We start from the raw sequence: 23,201 nt of genomic DNA on the forward strand, positions 1-23,201 counted from the left end.
TGAGCCTTTGTATAAGCCGTCGAATACAGGGTATGACACAATGTCCCCCAAGTAGAAGTATACCTAACACAGTTATCGAAGAAGTGAGGATTGAGGTTGGGGTATCTTTCCAATTTCCAAACCAGTTTTCTAGCCAGCTAGAGACGGGTTATTTATGCCAGAGTTTTTAGCTAGCTCGTTTGATAAAGCAGCAAGTCCCTCTAGGGCTCTTGTTATACTTCTGTCTGGGGCCGTGTTATTCAGAATGAACGTGCAGCACTGGGTTTTCTGTTTTCCTGTGTCATTTGGCTGGTAGGTCTTAATTGATCTGTAGTTCCCCTAACCATGTCTTTGTTGTAGTTAACTTATCATTGTTGATTATAGTAAATATAGCTTATCCACTCTACATTTTTGTTTATCCTGACCCACCAAAATAATGTTGACTTGAATCTAGTACTTATCTGATCTCTGACCTCAAATTCATCAGGAACCCCCCTTGGAACACCTGTTGCGTCTAGGTAGCTATGAGGATCAAAGGATCCGTAAGGAGCTCTTCTAGCATGTTGGTGGTGGGGCGTTTCCTTTTTTTGTTGGTGAAATGCCAGGGTAAAAGGGATAGGCAATTGGACTGCAGTGCAAGTACCACTCCAGTTACACGGTGGAGTATCCAGTAAATGCCCTCCCACAGTGCCACCATATGTCCCACTCGAGGATGGCTGATGGAGGCCTGATGGGTTAGCTCTTAGAAGTGCCTTACCTCCCTGCATTCCTGTGAAATTTCCGAGGAATATTGAGTTCTCCTGCCGTGAGAGGCATGAGGCAAACTTTACCCTGGAAGATGGAGGCTGAATGGCCCTCAGGGGCTGACCTGCAGGGTGTTGTACTTCAGGATATAGCAGAGAGAGAGCTTGGCAAGATTCATCATTCCAGGCTGTAGAATCTTAAAAGAGAGCTACCACACACTCCAAATCCGTCACATGTGAAGACCACTTAAGTGGAAAGGGGACAATCTGGGCCTCTGGCCTACTGTGTGTACAAGTTTAACAGTCGCTTTTGTTTAGAGTGCGGACAGAATATTTAATCCATTCTAACCAGGCATTTGCATCTTGATACCCTGTCTCAATAGCTAAAGTCTGCTTTTAAGTCATTTACTTGTACTACTGATGCTTTTGTCTTATCATTTAGTAAGGGACTAATTGGGATAATAGAAGTTTGATTTAAAGCCAAGACTACTGGGGTTGGAGAAGGGAAAGGAGGAGGAGGGAGAAGGCGTATTTCAAACATGCCTATAGGATCCTTCCTGTTGACATTTACCCCAATACCATAGAGATGGCTGATGATCAATATTAGTTGAATCAGTAATAGAAATAAGAATAGGGTTACACTGACAAAGCTTGCAATCAAGGGAAGTGCTTCCTTTGGTAAAATAAAGATTAGGCCTAAGCTCAGTACAAACACCGCCTGTAGAGGTCCAGCCTCTGTATTGAGTGGTCTGTAGAACATCATTCCAACTGCTGCAAGGCTGCCATTCGGTGGGAATGAAGAAGTGGTGTCTTGGCTGTAATTGATCGCATCTATGGGAGTGAGAGACTGTTAGATTAATTGGGGGGCCAGGACATAAATATTCTGAGGAGGCTAGTTGTTTTTGGTTATGTAGGTCCCCGCATACTGTCACTAGACAAGTGTCAAAGGGTGTCACTTGAGGCGATTCCAATCTAGTTATGTTAATAATAAAATGAGAGAGAGTGAGAGGAAAGAAAGAAAAATAGAAACAAAGGTATATTAGATTCTTCTTAATTTTAACTTGGTGGGACTTGGCCCGGGGACCACAGCCCAGAATGCTGAGAGTGTCGACGCTTTCTTGACTCAAGTGTGATGGGTCTACCCCTTCTGGGCAGTGCGAACTGCAGTTTTGATGGTCAATAACACGAGGTAGGGTCCTTCCCAGGTTAGCCCGAGCCTTCCTTCCTTCCATCCCTTTATGAAGACGTGGTCTCCAGGCTAATGCTAGTGTACTGGGAATTCCAAGGGTGGTGCTTGTGCTAAAAGACCTTTGGTTTTAAGGGAAGAAAAAGTAGAGAGTCCAAATATGTATTTTCTAAGGAACTGATCTTTGGTTTCAAAGGTAGGCACATCAGCTGAGGAATACAAACAAGGCAATCCATATAACATTTCACAGGGGGATGAACGTATATCTCTTTGGGGAGCTGTCCCAATTCTGAATAAAGCAATAGGGAGGCATTTGGTCCATGGTAGGTGAGTCTCTAAAATTTAGTTAGATGACTTTTAAGAGTCTGATTCATTCTTTCTACTCTCTCGGAGGAGGAGGGGTGCCAATGAATATGGTATTCCCATTCTGTGTCCAGCACTTGGGCCAGTTTTGTAATGTGTTCTGTAAAGTGGGTCCTGTTATCTGAGTCAACATTTTCTATTAATCCAAACTATGGTGTAATATGTTCAATTAAAGCCTTCATTATATTAGTGGCAGTGGACTTTGAGAAAAGAGTGGCCTCTACCCAATGAGTGGGATGGTCTACTATCACTAATACGTATTTTAGTCAGCCTACTGGCAGTATTTCGGTATAATCAACTTGAACACTTTGGAATGGTCTTAGCCTAGGTGTTCTTCCTCCTAGAGGTAGTTTCTTTAGGGCCTGCTTATTAGTTTTCTTACAGATAATGCAGCCGTCAGTGACCTGTCTGGCCAGGGTATAGATCCGAGTACATCCGTAGACTGAGGACAGCCTCACATAGGGCCTGAGGGCCCCAGTGCGTTCCTTGGTGTGAGTGGGACAGAATTTCTCTCATAAGGAGTTTGGAGAGCATCTCTCTCTGATCTGGGAGAATCCATTTCCCTTCTGTATTTTCTTTAGACCACATTTCGCTCAGTTTTTCCTTTTAGGCGGAAGAGAAAGTAGCTAATTTGGGGGAGAGGAGGCAGGGAGTTAGATGAAATATTTGTTTCACAGCCCTTGCTGCTCTTTTGGCTACCTGATCTGCAGGATTATTACCTCTATTTTCAAATGAAAAGTCATGCTGGTGTCCAGGGACATGCACAATAGCTGTTTCTCCTGGTAGCTGGAGATTATTTAAAACACAAGTCACTAATGACTCATGAGCAAGCTCTCGACCTTGGCTGTTCATCAGGCCTCTTTCTTTCCCAATTTTTCCAAATGTATGCGCTACCCCAAGAGCATACTTAGCGTCTGTGTAAGTGATTCCTATCTCATTTTCTGGATATTTAAGGGCCTGACTGAGAGCAAATAGTTCACAGCCTTGGGCGGAATAGGTATCAGGTAATTGCCCTGATTCAATTTCCTCAAGAGTTTCTGCATCCACCACAGCATATCCACTGTGCCTGTTTCCATCAAACATCCGAGAGGATCCATCTAGGAACAAATGTTTTCTTGTTTTATAAGGGGTTTCAGATAGGTCTGGTCGAACCTTGGTATGATAATTAATTAAATCTGGACACAAATGCTCTGTCTGCAGCAACGGATTCCCTGTTAAGAATCCGGCAGGGTTGAGTGAACTGTCAGTAGTTAGGTTAGATCATCTCTTTCTAATAGGATAGCCTCATACTTTAAAATCCTAGAATCAGTCAGCTAGCTTTCCGCTTTTTGATTTAGGATGACTTTGACCTCAAGGGGTGTACTTACTGTTAAGTATCCCCCAAAGGTAATCTTTCTGCTTTCTTCCACTAATATGGCAGTGGCTGCCACAGACTGGATGCACTGGGGACACCCACTGGCAACTGGATCTAAGACTTTGGACAGAAAGGCAACTGGTTGTTGGTGGCCTCCATGTTCTTGAGTGAGTACTCCAAGGGCCACTCCATTGTCTGTGTTAACAAGAAGATGAAAGGGTTTTTCTAAAGAAGGCGGGGCTAAGACAGGGGCAGATATCAATCATGCTTTTCATTCATTTGTTTGGTCTCCTTCATCAGAAGTCCTTATAAGCGGGTCTGGCCCATTTTTAATTAATTTCTCATATAGCGATTTACTTCTTAATGCATAAGAATCAGTCCATAATCTACAGTATCTAATCAATCCCAGAAATTTTGTAAGTTCCTGTTTTGTTTGAGGCAGGGGCAAGGAGACATTTCCCTTGACCTGTTCAGGTCCTATGCTTTTTTTGCTCATGCTAATTAGATGACCTAAATATCTAACTTCTGGTTCTACATATTGGAGCTTTTCTTTGGAGACCTGCAGTCCCTTAGAGTATAAGTGATTCAGGAAATACACAGAGTATTGACTTTCTTTTTCTATATCTTCTCCAGATATAAGTATGTCATCCATATATAGGATTAAATGTAAATGTGGTGGAGTGTCTGTCTCTCTAATAATGCCGTCTAGAGCATGAGTAAAAATATTTGGTGAATCCGCAAATCCTGGGGCAGTACTATCCACTGGTACTACTGCTTCTGTCCTGTATGGGGGTCCTCCCATTTGAATGTGAATAGATCTCGGCTGTCCTCAGCCAAAGGACATGCCCAGAAAGCATCCTTTAATCCTCTATTACAGTAAACCATTGATGACTTTACGGAATTTTACTAAGGTTAGTATATGGATTTGGCATAGCAGGGTGAGTGGTTTGAACTATTTCATTTATAGCTCTGGGGCTCTTGGTGGGAATCAAGGTGGAAAAGAAAGAGCCCCCGACTCCCCTGTTCTTCCTCTCCGAAGGTTGGCATGGAATTTTGTCTGTGGACTTTAGCTCAGGGCATTCTCTCTTAAAATGACCTGTTTTTCCACATTTATGATACCTGTCCTGTCCCCCTTCTCATTCTCTTCTGGAGCTCTTTTGTTTTGATTTCTCTTCATCTGCTCTACGTCTCCAACTTTTATGACACATGCTATGGTCTTCCCATGTTCCATTTCGACCTTGCCCCCTAACTGTGTGCGATGGCCCCCGTGGGCGCTGGTCAAAATCTCATCCTAGGTATATTTGGTCCTGGTGAACTCTGCCAAAAAATTTTTGCCTTTTGTTTTTATCTGTCTTCATCCCTTCTCACGTATGCTTTCTGTGCTGCTTCTAAAAGTTCTTCAGTTGACCGAGTTTTCCACCTCTCTATCTTTTGTAGCTTCCTTGCAATATCTGGCCAACTGTTGGTAACAAAATGTAATTTTAACATACCTTGTCCTAGTGGACTGTCAGGATCTATATCAGTGTACCTTCTCATTTGCTCCCTTGGTCCGTCTAGTACATAGATTCCTCATCTTTCTCTTGTTCATCAAAGACCTTAGTGAGGTTTTGGGGTCTGGTGCAGACTCCTTGATACCTTTTATAATTAATTCTTGTAGATCCCTCTTATTCTCCTGGTGAACAGCATTATTATTATTCCATTGTGCGTCCAGAGCAGAAAATGTAACATTCGCTGCTGGAATATTTTGACCGGCAGGGTTATCATGTTCCCAGGTCCCCATAGCAGCTCTACGGATCATGTTCCACTCTTCCTTTGAAAAGATTATACCAGCCAGGTGCAGTGGCTCACGCCTGTAATCCCAGCACTTTGGGAGGCCGAGGGAGGCGGATCATGAGGTCAAGAGATTGAGACCATCCTGGCTAACATGGTGAAACCCTGTCTCTACTAAAAATACAAAAAATTAGCTGAGCGTGGTGGCGGGCGCCTGTAGTCCCAGCTACTTGGGAGGCTGAGGCAGGAGAATGACGTGAACCCGAGAGGTGGAGCTTGCAGTGAGCCGAGATCCGGCCACTGCACTCCAGCCTGGGCCACAGAGCGAGACTCCGTCTCAAAGGAAAAAAAAAAGGAAAAGAGGATACCCAGGATTGATATTAATTCAGTCCAAGTATATAGTTTGAGACCTAAAAACTGGTCAATTTGCTCTACTGCTCTCTCTGGGTCATCTAGCAAAGGCTTAAGCCCTTTCTTTAGACCTGGGACTTCAGAGGGGGTTAAAGGGGCTTTCAAGAATCCAATTGTGTCCCTACCCTGTGGCACCTCCTTTAGAGGGAAGAGCTGAAAAGCTGGGTCTTTGGAGGCACAGGGAAAGGGAAATTTTTGAATATTCTTTCTACTTTGTTCTCTCTCTCTCAAGCCCTCTTTTTGAGGAGAGATCAGAGGCTTCTGCCTATGGAGCCTGAGGAGGAGGCGGGACTAGAAATGGAGGAAGATGGTTTAGGGGATCCCACTGGATATTCTCTTTTTACCCTCCTCCATCCCTTTAGTCAGATCCCTTAGGGGATAAAGAGAAACTGGCCCCTGCTGCCAGCACATGGCATAGTCTATCTCTTCTGAAGACATAGGACTCTTGCAATTAACATACAGTTTTAGAAGCTGGCAGACGCAGTCTTCATTTGAGCCATGCTTTGGCCAGAAAACAGCAGGATTTAAAGTTGGTTCTTGGGTCCACAGAAAGCAACAATACTTGATCATTAGTTGCTTTTTCTTATGTTTAGTCCTTTCATTTTCTTTCCAGTGTGTAGGCATAAGTCCTAAAGGACTATCAGGAGGGATTCAGTCTTTCTTGCCTCCTTCATCTCTGACCTGGTTTCCAGTTCCAGGCCTACTAGAAGTATTCTGCATATTGGGTGAGACTTTTTCCCAGTAGACTCAATCCCCCAGATCCTCCAGCTCAGAGGTATCTTGTCTGCTCAAATGTGTTTCCTCCTTTTCCCCTGGATTAGCCTTCCCCTTTTTAGTCTTAGTTTCTTATTGCCTGTATTCTCAGTTCCCTGGAGATAACTTTCTCCCCTCTGTTCTCTGTCCTGAAGATAATCCACACTTGTCTTACAGTCACTTTCTCTCAACCGCAATCATTCACTCACATGCATCACACATATTCCCTCAAGGAAGGACTACTAAAGAAGTAGTTTGCTGCCCTCTAACAGTTTTTCCTACCTTGGCTCACGCATGAGGTCTCCTGGTCCCGCGATTTTAAAAGTTTCTCCTTGTCCCCTGCATTGCTGAGAATCCAAATGTATTCCTCGCAGCAGGTAAGCCGCGGGTATCTCCCTGGGGTTGCTGCAACAGGACGGTTGGGCACCTCCCCACAAGAGAGGACCAAGGACTGGAGGGGAAACAGTGTCCCTCTACGGGCCATGAAATTTATGGGCACAGGAGTTCGATGTAAAGAAAGAAACTCTGAGACAAAGGATCTCTCAGCAAGGCTAGTTTACTTTCTGCAGAAAGGGTGCACTCCCCAGCAGTCCAGCCACAAGAACACACTAGACAATGGAGACGGGGACATTTATAACTTTTACATCCTGATGCAATCCCCGATGGCTGTGCCCCATTCCCATCGGCTGGGATGGGACCTCACACTCTAAACTTAACTCGTTTGGCTAATAATTTAAAACTTTCTTAAATAGGAAGGGAAAGGACAAAGAAAAGAGGAAGTTAGTGATGAGAAGTCAGAGGGGTTCCCAAATAAGGAATGGCATGTATCCTGATCTGGGACTCATTTAGCCTTATGTCAACCTTCCGGAACAAGTGGGAGCAGCCTTGGAATATACACATACAAACATTTAACCGGGGAATGATAAATCCTTTATGGATTTAAGAAACTTTGTAGAACTTCTCCTTCCCTTACAAGGCCCTTCCTGGGGGCAGGAAGTGGGATTTTAAGAGGACCTTATAGCAGCAGGCAGCCAAGAGTCAAACAAAACAAGCATATGCAATAGTCATAGTCATGCTATTGTGACAGTATGAATTAGCCAGGCATGTACAGGAGTTCAGATGGGGGAATAGTGGAAGCCCACAAAACTTCCACGTTTGGGCCCTCACCAAAGCAGTGAGACTGGGCCCTCACCAGTGCAGAGACACTGGTCTGAGAAACACAATAAAATGTCTACCTGGGTAGTCATGATCATTCTATTATGAGGGAGACAGGAAGCAGAGTGGGGCCAGAAGATGGAAGGGGCCTCCCTCGCCCTCAGGAGTCCCTGACTATGGAAGGTTCTTCCACGCTCTCTGAGGGTGGTGGGGCTCCAAAGATCCTGGCCAGGAGCGCTTTGTTGGAGCAGGTCTTGTCCTGGGTAGTTGCCAGGTGAGCCCATTCATGCCTCCCTGGCTGTGCTGCTTTCTGGGCCGTCAGTTCCTGCTCAGTAGGCTGCTGGGCAAACGTCCAGGAGCCATCTGGGTGAACAAGGTCTCCATCAGCAGCAAAAAAGCGTTGTCCCCGTTCCACACTTTGAAGATAGAAGACGGTCTCACACTTGGCCTGAGGGACCTCCGCTCTCAGGCGCTGCCTGCCTGTGTACCTGGTGCTCAAAGGCAAGGTGCTCGCTGTGGTGGGACCAGGTGAAATGGTGCAAGTACTTGAGATTCCATAGGTCATAATGGAAGGGGCTGCACCTGCAGGCACCCATAGGCGTGTTGTGTAGACTGGCCGCCACGCTCTTGGCTCTGTGCTTGTCACAGAACTCCACCTATCCCTCGTTGTAGTCCTTGCTGTAGGACTGCTTTTTTTCCCTCCCACGGCTGCTACTGCCTTCTTCTTGCATCTCATGAACCAGTCCTCAGCCTGAAAGAAAACGTGTCTGACCTCACCACAGGTGCTAAGAAGGTTGCGGATGTGCAGGGGCTGGTGGGATATGGCCCAGGTACACAATACCTGGCACTACCTGCTGCTTGTTGCCACAGGCCTTTTCTTTGGATTCCTCCTGTTCCTTCTCTGCATCTAGTGTCTGGTCTGTCCCTTCCAGTGCCTTTGTTCTGTTGCGGCCTTCTCTGATTCTTCTGCCTCCATGTTGACTGACAAGAGCAGCACGACCTAATTTCATTACTTCTAATGACTGCATAGATTCATTTGCATGATTAAATCATAACAACCTATTTTATATTGATGTATATCTGAATTGTCTAATTTTTCACAATTATAAGTAATGCTATAGTGAGCATTAAGTTGCATATGTTTTGCTCGTTTGTCAGATTATTTCCTTTGGTTAACTATTTGGAATTGAGCTACTGGGTCAAAGTACTTTTCTGTCTTTGTATATGTGTTTACATATTAAGTATTTGTAAGTATTTATGTATATGTTATATCTTGATAAATGCAAATCCTTGTGGTTACCAGGTGACTACTCAGCTTTCTTGCTAACATTGTATGGTGTGCTTATTTGCTCACACTCTCATCAACATGAATTGATGTTAAATTTGAGATGGTGGAAAAGAGATAATACAGGATTTTAAGGTAATAGGACACATTATGGGTGGTCACAGTATGAAAACCATTTAATGTTAATTCTAGCCACAAACTTTAGGTTTGGAATAGGAAAGAATTTGAGAAAGGTTCAAGATGGGGAGATACATTGTGAAGCTGTTGTAGTTTGCAAGTCAGTGGGGCCTAAAATAAGGTGGGAATTAGTTGCACAGGTTAATTTGATAGATGCTAAAGTAGTGTAACCATACAGTGGGTTCACCTTGCTCGCTGCCTAGACAGAGCTGATTTATCAAGACAAGGCAATTGCAATAGAGAAAGAGTTACTCATGCAGAGCCAGCTGTGTGGGAGATGGGAGTTTTAGTACTCAAATCAGTCTCCCCGAGCATTTGGGTATGGAAGGAGACCACCCCTTATATTGTCCTATGCCCAATTTCTGCCTCCAAAGAAAGAAGAAGTAAAAACTTAAAGGCAGAAATGAAATCCACAAGCAGACAGCCTGGCGCTGTGTCCTGGGCCTGGTAGTTAAAAATCGACCCCTGACCTAACCAGTTATGTTATCTATAGATTCCAGACATTGTATGGAAAAGCATTGTAAAAATCCCTGTCCTGTTCTGTTCCGTTCTGATTACCGTTGCATGCAGCCCCCAGTCACCTATCCCCTGCTTGCTCAATCGATCACGACACTCTCACGTGGACCCCCTTAGAGTTGTGAGCCCTTAAAACGGACAGGAATTGCTCACTCGGAGAGCTTGGCTCTTGAGACAGGAGTCTTGTCAATGCTCCTGTCCAGATAAACCCCTTCCTTCTTTAACTCGGTGTCTGAGGGGTTTTGTCTGCAGCTCTTCCTGCTACATGGGGATCAGCGTTTTTACAGATAATTTGGTTGGCAGGGTGGGCAGTGAGTCGGGAGTACTGATTAGTTGGGTCAGAGATGAAATCAGAGAGAGTCAAAGCCATCCTCTTGTGTCTGGAATTGGTGGGTTCTTGGTCTCGCTGACTTCAAGAATGAGGCCATGGACTCTCACGGCGAGTGTTACCGTTCTTAAAGATGGAGTGTTTGGAGTTTCTTCCTTCTGATGTTTGGACGTGTCGAGTTTCTTCCTTCTGGTGGGTTCGTGGTCTCGCTGACTTCAGGAGTGAAGCTGCAGGCCTTTGTGGCGAGAGTTACAGCTCGTAAAGGCGGTGCATCTGGAGTTGTTCGTCCCTCCTGGTGGGTTCGTGGTCTCACTGGCTTCACAAGTGAAGTTGCAAACCTTCACAGTGAGTGTTACAGCTCATAAAGGCAACGCGGACCCAAAGAGTGAGTAACAGCAATATTTATTGGGAAGAGTGAAAGAACAAAGCTTCCACAGTGTGGAAGCAGTCCCAAGTGAGTTGCTGCTAGCTGGCTCAGGCAGCCTGCTTTTATTACATTATCTGGCCCCACCCACATCCTGCTGATTGGTCCATTTTTCAGAGAACTGATTGGTCTATTTTACAGAGAGCTGATTGGTCCGTTTTGATAGGGTGCTGATTGGTGCGTTTGCAATCCCTGAGCTAGACACAGAGTGCTGATTGGTGCATTTACAATCTGTTGGCTAGACACAAAAGTTTTCCAAGTCCCCACTAGATTAGCTAGACACAGAGTACTGATTTTGGTGCGTTTACAAACCTTGAACTAGACGCAGGGTGCTGATTGGTGCATTTACAATCCTTTAGCTAGACCTAAAGGTTCTCCAAGTCCCCACCAGATTAGCTAGATACAGAGTGCTGATTGGTGCATCCACAAACCCGGAGCTAGACACAGAGTGCTGATTGGTGCATATACAATCCTTTTGGCTAGACATAAAAGTTTTCCAAGTCCCCACCTGACTCAGGAGCCCAACTGGCTTCTCCTAGTGGATCATGCACCAGGGCCGTGGGTGGAGCTGCCTGCCAGTGCCACGCCACGTGCTTGCACTCCTCAGCCCGTGGGCGGTTGATGGGATTGGGCACCGTGGCGCAGGGGGTGGCACTCGTCAGGGAGGCTTGGGCTGCCTGGGAGTCCACTGCCTGGGGGCTCAGGCATGGTGGACTGCAGGTCCCGAGCCCTGCCCTGTGGGGAGGTGGCTGAGGCCCAGCGAGAATTTAAGCTTGGTGTGGGTGGGCTGGCAGTGCTGGGGGACCCTCCACAGCTGCTGGCCCGGGTGCTAAGCTCCTCACTGCCTGGGGCCGGCAGCACCAGCTGGCTGCTCAGAGTGCGGGGCCCACGGAGCCTGCGCCCACCTGGAGCTTTCCCTGGCCCTTGAGGGCTGTGTGCAGCCCCAGTTCTCAACGGCGCCTCACCCTCCACACCTGCCCACAAGCAGAGGGAGCCGGTTCTGGCCTCAGCCAGCCCAGAGAGGGGCTCCCACAGTGCAGCGGTGGGCTGAAGGGCTCCTCAAGCTTGGCCAGAGCGGACGCTGAGGCTGAGGTGGCGCTGAGAGAGGGAACTGCTAGCACATTGTCACCTCTCTCTTGTGCCAAGTCAGTTCCTGGGTAGGGGCCACAAGACCACATAAGCCAGTTTACTCATCTGGATGATGGCATCTGATCCATCAAGTGAAGGGTCTGCAAAATATTTCAAGCACTGATCTTAGGTTTTACAATAGTGTTGTTATCCCCAGGAGTGATTTGGGGAGGGTCAGAATCTTGTAGCCTCCAGCTGCGTGACTCCTGAAACATAATTTCTAGTCTTTTGGCCAATTTGTTAGTCCTACAAAGGCAGTCTGGTTTCCAGGAAGAAGAATTTGGTTTGGGAAAGGGCTGTTATTGTCTTTAAGTTGTTCCCAACCTGTTTGGCACCAGGGAAAAGTTTTGTGGAAGTCAATTTTTCCATGGACTTGGGGGTGGTGGGGATATGTTTTCAGGATGAAACTGTTCCACCTCAGATCTTCAAGCATTAGATTCTCACAAGGAGCGTACAACCTGGATCCTTGCATTTGCAGTTCACAATAGAGTGTGTGCGCTTTTATAAGAATCTAATGCCACTGCTGATCTGACAGGAGGTGGAGCTCAGGCTCCACCCGGTAATGTGGTGATGCCAGCCCATCTGTTGCTCGCCTTGTGCTGTGCGGCCTGCTTCCTAACAGGCCACTGACCAGTAGCAGTCTGTGGCCTGGGGTTTGGGGACCCTTGTTTTAAACTATAAACTAAGTTTCTCCCAAAGTTAGTTTGGCCTGTGCCTAGGAATGAACAAGTTTGGCCTATGCCCAGGAATGAACAAGGACAGATTGGAGGTTAGAAGCAAGACAGAATTGGTTAGGTCAGATCTCTTTCACTGTTTGAGTTATAATTTTGTAGTGGTGGTTTCGGTAGGAAATGACTTGTTCTGGAAGTGAAATGAGAGCACCTTCTCTTAACTCTGACTTTTTTCCTCTTCAGTGATTCACAGTACTGGAAATAAATAAGAATTATCTACGTAGCAAATTCCCAGAGATTCTGATTGAATTTGAAGTGGGGAATAACATGGCTATTTATTTGTAAAGAAAAGCATTCCGTAGGATTTTAATGAGGAGCCAGAGCTGAGAACCACACTATCCCATTTTAGCTTATAAACCAAAAAAAATAAAATTTGAACTGCCGTCCTACCCTGGCCCCCAGCAACTATCTGAATGGACTCTCCCTTCTTGGCCAGGGCACTCTAACCTGAAAGACTGGTTCAGGCCGTGACTGGAAGTGGAAGTTGGATGTGCCCTTCCAGCTTTAGCATCAACACAGACCTTGAGTCTGATAAGAAATATTTAAAATCTATTTTCTCTGAAGCCTGTTATGTTACCTGGAGGCTTCATCTGCATGGTAAAAACCTTGATCTCCATAACCCCTTGTCTTAACCCAGACATTCCTTTCTACACCAACAACACTTTCAACCAATTGTCAGTCAGAATATGTTTAAATCTACCTGTCACCTGGAAGGCTTCTTCCCCACTTTGAATTGTCCCGCCCTTCCAGATGGAACCAGTGTCAGTCTTACATGTATTGATTGATGTGTAAAAGCAAACTGTACCCTGACCACCTTGGGCACATGTCATCAGTACGTCATGAGGCTGTCACTGGTGCATCCTTTTTTTTTTTGAGGCGGAGTCTCGCTCTGTCGCCCGGACTGGAGTGCAGTGGCCGGATCTCAGCTCACTGCAAGCTCCGCCTCCCGGGTTTACGCCATTCTCCTTCCTCAGCCTCCCGAGTAGCTGGGACTACAGGCGCCCGCCACCTCGCCCGGCTAGTTTTTTTGTAGTTTTAGTAGAGACGGGGTTTCACCGTGTTAGCCAGGATGGTCTCGATCTCCTGACCTCGTGATCCGCCCGTCTCGGCCTCCCAAAGTGCTGGGATTACAGGCTTGAGCCACCACGCCTGGCCTGGTGCATCCTTAACTTTGGCAAAATAAACTTTCTAAAGTGACTGAGGCCTGTCTTAGATATTTTGGGTTCATAAGCTCCTAAATTTAGTGCTTAAAGAAAAAGAAAGCACCAAAGAAAAAGCGTGTTGTCTTGGGTTGAAAACTGAAGTTTTACCTACTGGTTATAATAATGCTTTGGTGTTATTAAATAAGTGGAGAATAAAGAGTAAGACAAAGTGCTCTTCAGCGAGTATTGAATAAGTACGTATGACATGTTAAGCTTGTGGGTGGAGTGAAGTGTGGACATTTTTTAGAGAAAGTAGTATTTGAAACAGACCTAATGGAATGGGTAAAGCTTCTGAGGACACAGTTATAACGGTGAGTGTTTGGTGAGTGTTAGGATTAGGTAGGTCAGGTTGTACAAAGGGAAGAGATTGGGAAGTGTGATGTTTGCCTGGGGAACTCAATCTAGGTTAGTTAGGTCTTTGGTTCATTTGTTAGAGATGAGGAGGGAAAGATTGCCCAGTTAAGGAGTCAGAAATTAACTCTTCAGAGAATGGATAGTCTTTTAGGATTTTGAGTATTCCTCTTCTACTGGTGAATAAGAGGAAGAAAAAGAGTGAAGTTGTGATTTAGGGAAGGAATATTATTTGGGTTTAGAGAGTTCTTAGGAGATGTGGGAATGTTTTGACACCATTAATGATGTTGAAGACCATGACTTGGTTGCCTCATGGCCCCAGTAAGGAAGAGAAAGATCGGTGTCCTTACGGAGGTGAGAGGTGTTTATTATGAATATTTTGGTTACTTTATGCTCATATATTTTGAAATATAATCCCTTAGCTAATGAATCTGTTTTGTGAGACAAGTCCTTATTTAATGAGAATAATTCTATCAGCCCTCTTGTTAAAAAGCTAGAATTTGATGGATGTTTCATGAACCAAGTATAAAGCATTCTGAAATCCTCTGAGGACAATACATGGCTGTTTGAGTAACTACTTTTCAATGTATATGCTGAATTTCAAAATATTAGTTAATGATGGCTGTGAAGACCCAAGGGAAAATTTCCCCTTTGCCCTCTGAAGGTTCACCGAAAAATCAGCTTACAAAAAGCAGATTAATAGGAGAAATGGTATACAAATTTATTAGTGTGCATAGGGGAGAATCACAGAATGTCTAATAACCCACTGGGGTACAGATGCTTATACCCTAGTTCTTAGGGGAAAAGGAGATGGGGAAATGTGGATGTTTTTATGGGGATTGTAAATGATTTTTAGGGGAACTCAGTGGGCTTGAAGAACAAGTGGCCTGGGACTGTCTTTTAGGCCTGCAGAACACACACGGTTTGTGAAGAGTCCTTCCAGGTGTGTTGACAAACTTTAGTCTTTCTTCCTGCAGTATGAGTTCAGTTAATGAAAACTCAGAGAAGGGACAAGAGGTCAACCCCCCACCTTTTGTCATATAACCTAACATATTTACACATTCCTTGGGTTCTGAGGAGTATTACATGGATATCTTTGAGGTGCCATTGTTCTGCTTACCAGACTAACCCAATCTCCCCAAAAGACTGAGCTCGGTTTTAGCTTCAAAACTGAAAAATCTCTAATGTTTTAGATACCTTTTTATACATTTGGAATCTGTTTAGGTTGTAGGCTGTAGAGATAGGGATGACCTGGATTTTCTTCACTTAACTGTTGCCGGCTGTGGAGGCTACAGGAAGAATAAAGAGAAAGTAGTGAAGATTCTAGTCAAGGATGGGGAAACTGATCTTTCAGAGTCCCTTGGGCAAGCCTTTACAGAAGACAGCTTTAGTGTAATATGATTTGATTAACTACATAGTCCTGGGGATTTTTTTTTTCTGTGTTTTTTTTTTTTTTCCTTCTTGTCCATGTCTTACTAGTTTTATGTCTACAAAGATAAAACATTTGTAGGACTTTATGAATTTTCTTAGCATTTTTAATAATTTATTTGCGTAACTTTGAACTCTTTAAAGGAGAAGCCATCAACCTGAAAACATAAAGTCTATGTCTGGTCGAATTATTCTTTTCCTTTATTACTTGAGTTCCTTACTTGAATTCAGTTAATTACTTGAATTCATTTTCCTAGTTTGTCACTTCTTACTAGTGTCTGAAATATGTTACATGAACATTTTTTCCTAAATGAAAAGTCTTTCTAGTTATTAATTCTGATCATTCAGTCAAGCATTTACTGAAACCCTAGCAGAGCCAGGCACTCTGCTTGGCTCTGGGCAATAGTGGTAAACTTTAATACCATCCCTTCCCTCACACAGCTTATGGCCTCAGGGCTGTGTCACGTAGTAACTACTCACATGGGTGATTTTAGTGTGTGTGTATGACTGATTTGCAACCTAACTACTGTAAATAAAAGAATCTGCAAAAATTTTCTTCCAATTTTTTTCAGTGTATGATTGGTTGTCTAATGATTCTTTTGAAATACTTCAGAATAATTTGTTGACATAAAATTGAAATATAACTATGACTACTATATAACATTTAGCTTAATGTTCCTTGCTTATTTGAAGTAAAGTTTAGGTTGCTTTTTGAAGTGAATATTGAACAGGTGTCATTTCTTAATTTTTTCCAAAAATTTAATTTGCAAAGTTACAGGTCTTGATTTTTGCGAATAGTTTATAGTAACTCTTGCTTATATACAATATTCCTTAAAACGTTTCTCATTAAGGAAGGCCTGACACTAATTTCCTTTTTTGTTCTTTTAGGAGTGTTTTAAAGGAAGTTGGGCTACTCACAAGTTACTACATAAGAAAGCAAGTAAGTACAATCACAAATTTTTATACCATTTGTCTTAGAAGTGGCATTTGTGCCAGAAAACAAGAATTCTTCCAGTTCTGAAGGTGTATATTTGAAAGTTCTGAAAGTATAATCCTGAATACTAGAATTATGACATATTTTAAATTCTTTGTGATATGTAATGCAAATAAAATATGTCTGAATAATATCTTAATCTTGTTTTATATATTTAACATGAAAATATGAGATAGTTGTTAGTATAGATGGATCTTACTTTAGCCATACCTGATGATACTCTAATCTTTTGACACCTTCTTGTGTTGCTGAAAGTGTTTGCATATAGTAGTCAGGGCTTATGTGAGTGATTTGGCTTCATTTAACCAGATCCCTTTTGGTTTCTTTTAGTTTCAATTTGTATTGCTTTTTGTACTCAAAACTATATTACTTTGTTTTTTGGTGTTTTAATGTTACTACCTGCAGTCTAATGTTTAATTTTCTTTTTTGAAGTTTTGTGTGTGACACCACAAAGTAAAACTATTAGCAGCTCCTTTTTTTTTTTAGCAGCTTCTTAGCTACTACTGTCAGCCACAGTGATGTAGCTGAAATTCACATAGCCTTTTTTGCTCCAGCTAATTTATCCTGTAAATTCACGTCATTAGTGTGGCTGGTCTAAGAAAACCTGTCACAGTTGCCTGAAAGTTGACAAGGGCTTTTTGTTCTGTATAGCATTGCCATCCTGATGGATCAAAGCTTGATTTAATTTGAAGTGGGAAATAACGTGGCTATTTATTTACATGGTTCTTGGTATAAGGTTTCTGTTTCTACATACGTAATCTTGGTGTCTTATATTCATCTACTTGTGTATTTTTTTTTTTTTTTGGAGTTAGCTGATTTAATGAAGTTTGAATGTAGTTTGTTTTTACCAAAACAAATCTAATTGAGGTCAGCCAAACCACCATTTGAAGGAACAGGGAAATACAGATTTTAAAAAGATAAATTTTCTGTGGTTGTATAAAGCAACGTCTACATTTAATGGACATGCTAGGTTGTTGTGGGAGAAATGTGGTTAGAGATGAGGAAAAATGATGTGACTCAGTGTAAGTTTATCAACGCATAAAAGATAGGACTTGTTGATTTGTTACCTCTGTCAAAGTTTAGAGATGGATTTAAGTAATCTCACTTAACTTTATTCACTCATGCATTACATACATCCTGTATTTCTAATGTGTTAGGTATTTTGCAGAACTCTTTGAGCCAGTTATTAGCATTTTGTATCCAGGAAGTTAAAACATTGGTAAGTAATAAAGGGTTGAGGTTAAACAGTATGTTAGTAAAAAAGCCTAAAATGGGCCTCTCAGATTTGCTAACTCATTGATGTGTGCCTATTTCTTCAATACTGGATATTTAAGGGCAGGGCTATTTCCTTTTGATTTGCACTACAAGGGAATAAACAGCAGGTGTTCCCTATGTAAAAAGAAGGTAATTATGACAACACTGGATGTAGGCTATTTACATTTTACTTATACCTCTAGTGTTTAGTATGGTGCCATCTTGTAGCTGTTGCTGTCTTGGATCTTCTGGGATAACTTTTTTCGGTGGATGAGCCTGCCGTATTTAATCTCTTTGGCTATGGTGGATAGAGATCATCCTCAGGTGGCCAGCTCCGTATCTTTCATACCCTAATAAGTTGACTACAGTAAATGTTGAGTGACAGTCCTAGAGGAGGGAATGGTGTGGGGAAGGGTGATCTCCAGAGACAAGAAGAGTATCGAGAAAAGCATTGGGGAAACACAATGTTGTGCTAGAAAGGAACCAATGCATCTTTAAAGTTAGCACTTCAGTCCAAGAAACGATAATGAGATAACACATAGCAAGCATTTCTTGTCATGAAGATGATATAGTTAGGTTTTTTTTTTTTAGTGTCTACTGATCTCTGATTAATATTCATATGGGATATATTGATCTATAATTTGCTTTTAATATATTTGGTTTTGGTATTGGAGCAATTCTGGACTCATGAAATAAAATGGGATATATTTCCCACTTCTATTTTCTGGAAGAGATTATGTAGAATTGGTATTATTTCTTCTTTAAATGTTTGATAGAATTCACCACTGAAACATCTGGATCTGGAGTTCGCTTAGTCATAGAAGCTTAATTTTTTAATGCAGGCATTAGGAAATTTTCAAGCGAGTTAAATGACTCAGGTAGATTTTTTTTTGTTTGTTTGTTTGTTTTTTTTACTTGTCATAGTAAAGAAGACCATTCAGATGGTAAAGTCCTTAATTAAAAGCACATAATGCTGATTTTTGGGTGCATGTTTTTTATATTGTATCTTCTGTCACAGTGAACCTTAAGCACCATTTACTTTTAGTATGATCTGTAGAAGTTGTAGCATTTCACATCTCAAGACTGTATTACTCTATACTTTTTAATGTATCACTGGCATATTCAGTGTGTTTGTTTCTCATTTTCCTGAAGTGAAGGTGGAAGAATTTGACAAGTATCTTGAATAGCCAAAATTAAGGTATAAAAACCGCATTTAGGCCAGGCACGGTGGCTCACACTTGTAATCCCACACTTTTTGGGAGGCCGAGGCAGGTGGATCACGAGGTCAGGAGATGAGATCATCCTGGCTAACACAGTGAAACCCCGTCTCTACTAAAAATACAAAAAAATTAGCCGGGCGTGGTGGCAGGAGCCTGTAGTCCCAGCTACTCGGAAGGCTGAGGCAGGAGAATGGCCTGAACCAGGGAGGCAGAGCTTGCAGTGAGCGGAGATCGCACAACTGCACTCCAGCCAGGGTGACAGAGCGAGACTCCGTCTCAATAAAAAAATAAAAAAGAAAAAACAGAACAAAACAAAAAAAACAGCAATTAATAAAATAACTCAAAGTGATACTTTTTCTTCCACTCCCCTACCCATTCACACTAATGGGCCTGATTTTTGGATTACAGAGAGAAGGTGTTATGTAATGTCTTAAACTGTCTCCACCAAACTTTGCGACCATGGGTTACTCTAAGTCTCACCTACAAGATGCTGGAATCACAGGTTTGTGTGAGGATTAAATAAGCAAATCCATGAGAAGTGTTTAGCATGTGTACCATGCGTAGTAAATACTCAAAAACTAATTACCATATCTGGAAGACTTGAGTCAGAATTTTGATCAGAAAATCCTGTCCCATGCAAAGCTTAGACATGTGTAGTTATTTTGTGTCAGCTGACCAGAGGAAGCAGCCTGCATACAACTTTTTAAAGAACAAAGCCTGACTGTGATGAACTTTGGGCCAGACCTTGCATGTATCACATACATATGACACTACCTGCATTTTACGTGGGACTGTTGCATTGTAATGTTTGGAAGACAGCTTACAAATGTTTATTTATACTGTCCTGTTGTACAGTCTTTTCAAAAAGATTAGTTATTATACAGTTGTGCTACCATCATCAGCTCAATTCAGATTTATTAATGGTCTATTATGTGGTTAGCACCTAAGGCTGAGATCAAATTGATTCTAAAATGTAAACGAATTTTCTTTTCAAGCATGAATTTCCGTTAAGTAAATTATACGTAGAGATGAGAGAAGAACTTGCGATATTCAACTTTAGTTGTCGTGGTAGTTTTGGGTTATACTATTTGTTTGCTTTACTTTTTTTTTTTGAGACAATGTTCCTCTGTTGCCGAGGCTGGAGTGCAGTGGTGCAGTCACGGCTCACTGCAGCCTTAACCTCCTGGGCTCGAGCAGTCCTTCTACCTCACCTCAGCCTTCTGAGTAGTTGGGACTACAGGCGTGTGCCACCATGCCCAGCTAAGTTTCATATATTTTGTGGAGACGGGTTTTTCCATGTTGTCCAAGCTGGTCTTGAATTTCTGAGCTCCAGCAGTCCACCCACCTTGAACTCCCAAAGTGCTGGGATTACAGACCTGAGCTGCTGCTCCTGGACCTAAATTCTCTTTTGAATATAGACTGTGGAAGGGTAAAATCCAGATCAACAGGAAGCTTTAAAAGATTTTTACACCCTCACCTTCTCCCTGTTCCCTCCCCAGGAGTATGCTAGTGCAAAAAGCCTGCGTCTTGATTGCTATTCTCTCCTGGGTTTTGGGAGAAAATTATTTTTGAGGTTCATGTTTCAGACAAAATCACTTGATGCACTTCATAGCGGAAGCAGGCTCAGTTGGCCCCCATTTCGAACTGTTTTCTGTCATGTTTGACCCAAGTAGCAATGGATGAAGTTTGTTTTTGTCCTGTGATGAGAAAGTTTTCCCATTGATATTAACATTCACAGTGACTTTCTAGAATTCCAGAGGGGAGAAAGATATTTTAAAATTCAGTAGCATGGTATCTTTCTATTCCTTTATATGTAATAGTATAAATATATTCTCTTCCAAAGTAATATGAATGGATTTTCTGTATTTTTGCATTCTTGTCAGTTGTACCTTAAGGGCCTTTCCAAAGTTAGCCACATGCTCTTAAAGAGTACTGGACTGGGGCTGGCATTCTTGTCACAGCTATGTGAACCACACAGTCTCTGTTTCCTCATATGTACAATAAAGAAACAACACTAGATTGTCTTTAAGATCTTCTCTAACTTTAACATTTTATGATTACATCTAGTTTCCTTCATTTTGTATTTTAAATAGATTTTTTAAGAGGGGAGTTTTATTTTTATTTCTTTCAGACACTTCTTTTTTTTGACACGGAGTCTGGCTTTGTCGCCCAGGCTGGAGCGCAGTGGCTGGATCTCAGCTCACTGAAAGCTCCGCCTCCCCAGGTTCACGCCATTCTCCTGCCTCAGCCTCCCGAGTAGCTGGGACTACAGGCGCCCGCCACCTCGACCGGCTAGTTTTTTGTATTTTTTTTAGTAGAGACGGGGTTTCACCGTGTTAGCCAGGATGGTCTCGATCTCCTGACCTCATGATCCACCCGTCTCGGCCTCCCAAAGTGCTGGGATTACAGGCTTGAGCCACCGTGTCCGGCCTCAGACACTTCTAAAATCAGTTTGAGGTTTGACTTTTAAAACCTATGGTAGAATGACAATAATCAGGAAAAGGTCTGAGTGCACTGGAAGGTAAAGTTTAGGCCAATACTTGGTCCACGAGGGATTTGTATTCCCGCTATTTAAAGTCTTAGGTTTGTAGTTTTATTTTACTATGTGGATAAGAGGTGCAGCCAGTGTGTTGACATCACAGGCACCAAAGAGTGTCTTCTGTGTGAGTAGAATTCTTGCTTATATTTCAGTCAGCACACGTAGATTAATAACTGACACTATTGTGTGTATGGATGTGATTCTTAATTTTTCTGCTGAACTTTCAACAGATTGTTCCCTCCCTTGTCTTTGCCTTTTTCCTGCCTCTTTACCCCATTTCTGAAAAGAGGCAAATGATGATCATAAAGTTTTCCAAGTATATTGACTTGAAAGCCATTGATCAGCTTTGTGAGAAATAATTATTTTTTATTTTAAAGTTGCTTTGGGATTACTTAGAATCTGTTCTTTTAGTAAGAGCATAATTCATTTGTAACATCTGATCTCACTTGGGTAGGTTTTATTAGGGCTTATGTTTCATATTTTAAAATGGGCTTTCTATAAATTGATGTGGCAAGAATGCATTTAGAAAAGCTGTGTATGAGCTGTTCCTGTTCGATATTATATAAAAACGTAGTATATGTTTACATGGAGTTTTTTTCTTCTAAGACCTTAGATCTTCGAAAAGGAGTTATACGGGTTTTTGAATATAGCAGTAAAGCAGTTGCTTTGGTGATTTAGGTTAGGGTAGTAGTTTGGTGGATTTTTGTGCCTGGGCTTGTTGGCTTGATTTTAAACAAGAGATATTCAAAGTATGCTGCTGCTCACTAGCTTGACAACTGAAACATTCCTTTCCCTCCTCTTCTTCTTTCCTCTCACATCTATTCTTCCGTCTCCCAGAGGATGAAAAGGCAAAGCGAGAAGTGTCTTCCTGGACTGTGGAAGGTGATATTAATACTGACCCATGGGCAGGTTATCGATATACTGGTAAACTCAGACCACATTATCCACTGGTGAGTAAATAAGGTAATAAAATCTTTTTTTTTTTTTTGAGACGGAGTCTCGCTCTGTCACCCAGGCTGGAGTGCAGTGGCCGGATCTAACATTCCAATTTTGAATTTTCCAAAAATGATACTATAGTGAATCATATAATCAGGATTGAGTTTACAAAGAAACTTGCATTTTAGCTCTAGAGCTCTTATGGTATATCATTTGGGAGCTGTTAGTTTGGCAATCATGGAAGAAGTGGAAAAAAAATTAGATGAAATAGGTAAAACTTTTAAAAGAAGCATGGGCTAAGGTGGAATAGATATTTTGTTGCTGGCATGATGGTAGTGTGTATAGTCGTCCCTTGATATCCATGGATGATTGGTTCTAGGGTATCCTCACTCCCCACACAGTTTCCAAAATCCACTGATGCTCAAGTCCCTTAAAGTCAACCTTCCGTATCACGGATAGTGCATCAACAGATGTGGAACCAGGAGGTATGGAGGACTGACTGTATTACACTTTTCTAAAATTATTTTATTATGATATATTTCTCCCTTAATTTAGATACGGCTTTTCTGCCACTCTTTTTGCTTCCTCTATTATTGGCGGATAAGAGTCGGAGTTTTAATGTAAGAATTCATTCAAGTTGAAATCTATTTGTCACCCTTAAATATTTAAATTCTCTTTACTGATGATTTTCTTTTTATAAAAGGAATACGTCTTTAATCTTTAAAATTTGGAAAAATAGGAAAAGCATAACAAAATCTCCTTAATTCTGCCTCCCAGAGATAATGACTAGAAACATGTTGGTATATATTTACTTTGAGACATGATTTTATTGTTGTCAGCTTGCCAATTTCTTTGGAATAACATGGGTGTCTTGTTATTAGTCTCTGTCTAATTTAAAATCCTTAATGGCCTTGACCACTTTCCCCCTTTCTAAAATACCCTGCGAAAGGGGTGACATTACCACTAGGAAAAGT

General features: G+C 42.3%; 1 protein-coding gene and 1 pseudogene across 1 annotated transcript in view; one reads left to right on the forward strand and one right to left on the reverse strand.

Annotated features, from left to right (window-relative positions):
• The window catches only part of METAP1 (methionyl aminopeptidase 1), a 71,437-nt gene that overhangs the window by 21,371 nt on the left and 26,865 nt on the right, over window positions 1-23,201 (forward strand). Inside the window, exons 2-3 of the mRNA XM_011933027.1 lie at window positions 16,173-16,224; window positions 22,129-22,241. Coding sequence (XP_011788417.1) covers window positions 16,173-16,224; window positions 22,129-22,241 — 165 coding nt within the window. The remainder of the gene's footprint in view (window positions 1-16,172; window positions 16,225-22,128; window positions 22,242-23,201) is intronic.
• LOC105505235 lies at window positions 7,875-8,690 on the reverse strand (annotated as a pseudogene).

The sequence above is a fragment of the Colobus angolensis genome, unplaced genomic scaffold (genome assembly GCF_000951035.1).
Source record: "Colobus angolensis palliatus isolate OR3802 unplaced genomic scaffold, Cang.pa_1.0 Scaffold123, whole genome shotgun sequence".
Taxonomy (NCBI): Eukaryota; Metazoa; Chordata; class Mammalia; order Primates; family Cercopithecidae; genus Colobus; species Colobus angolensis.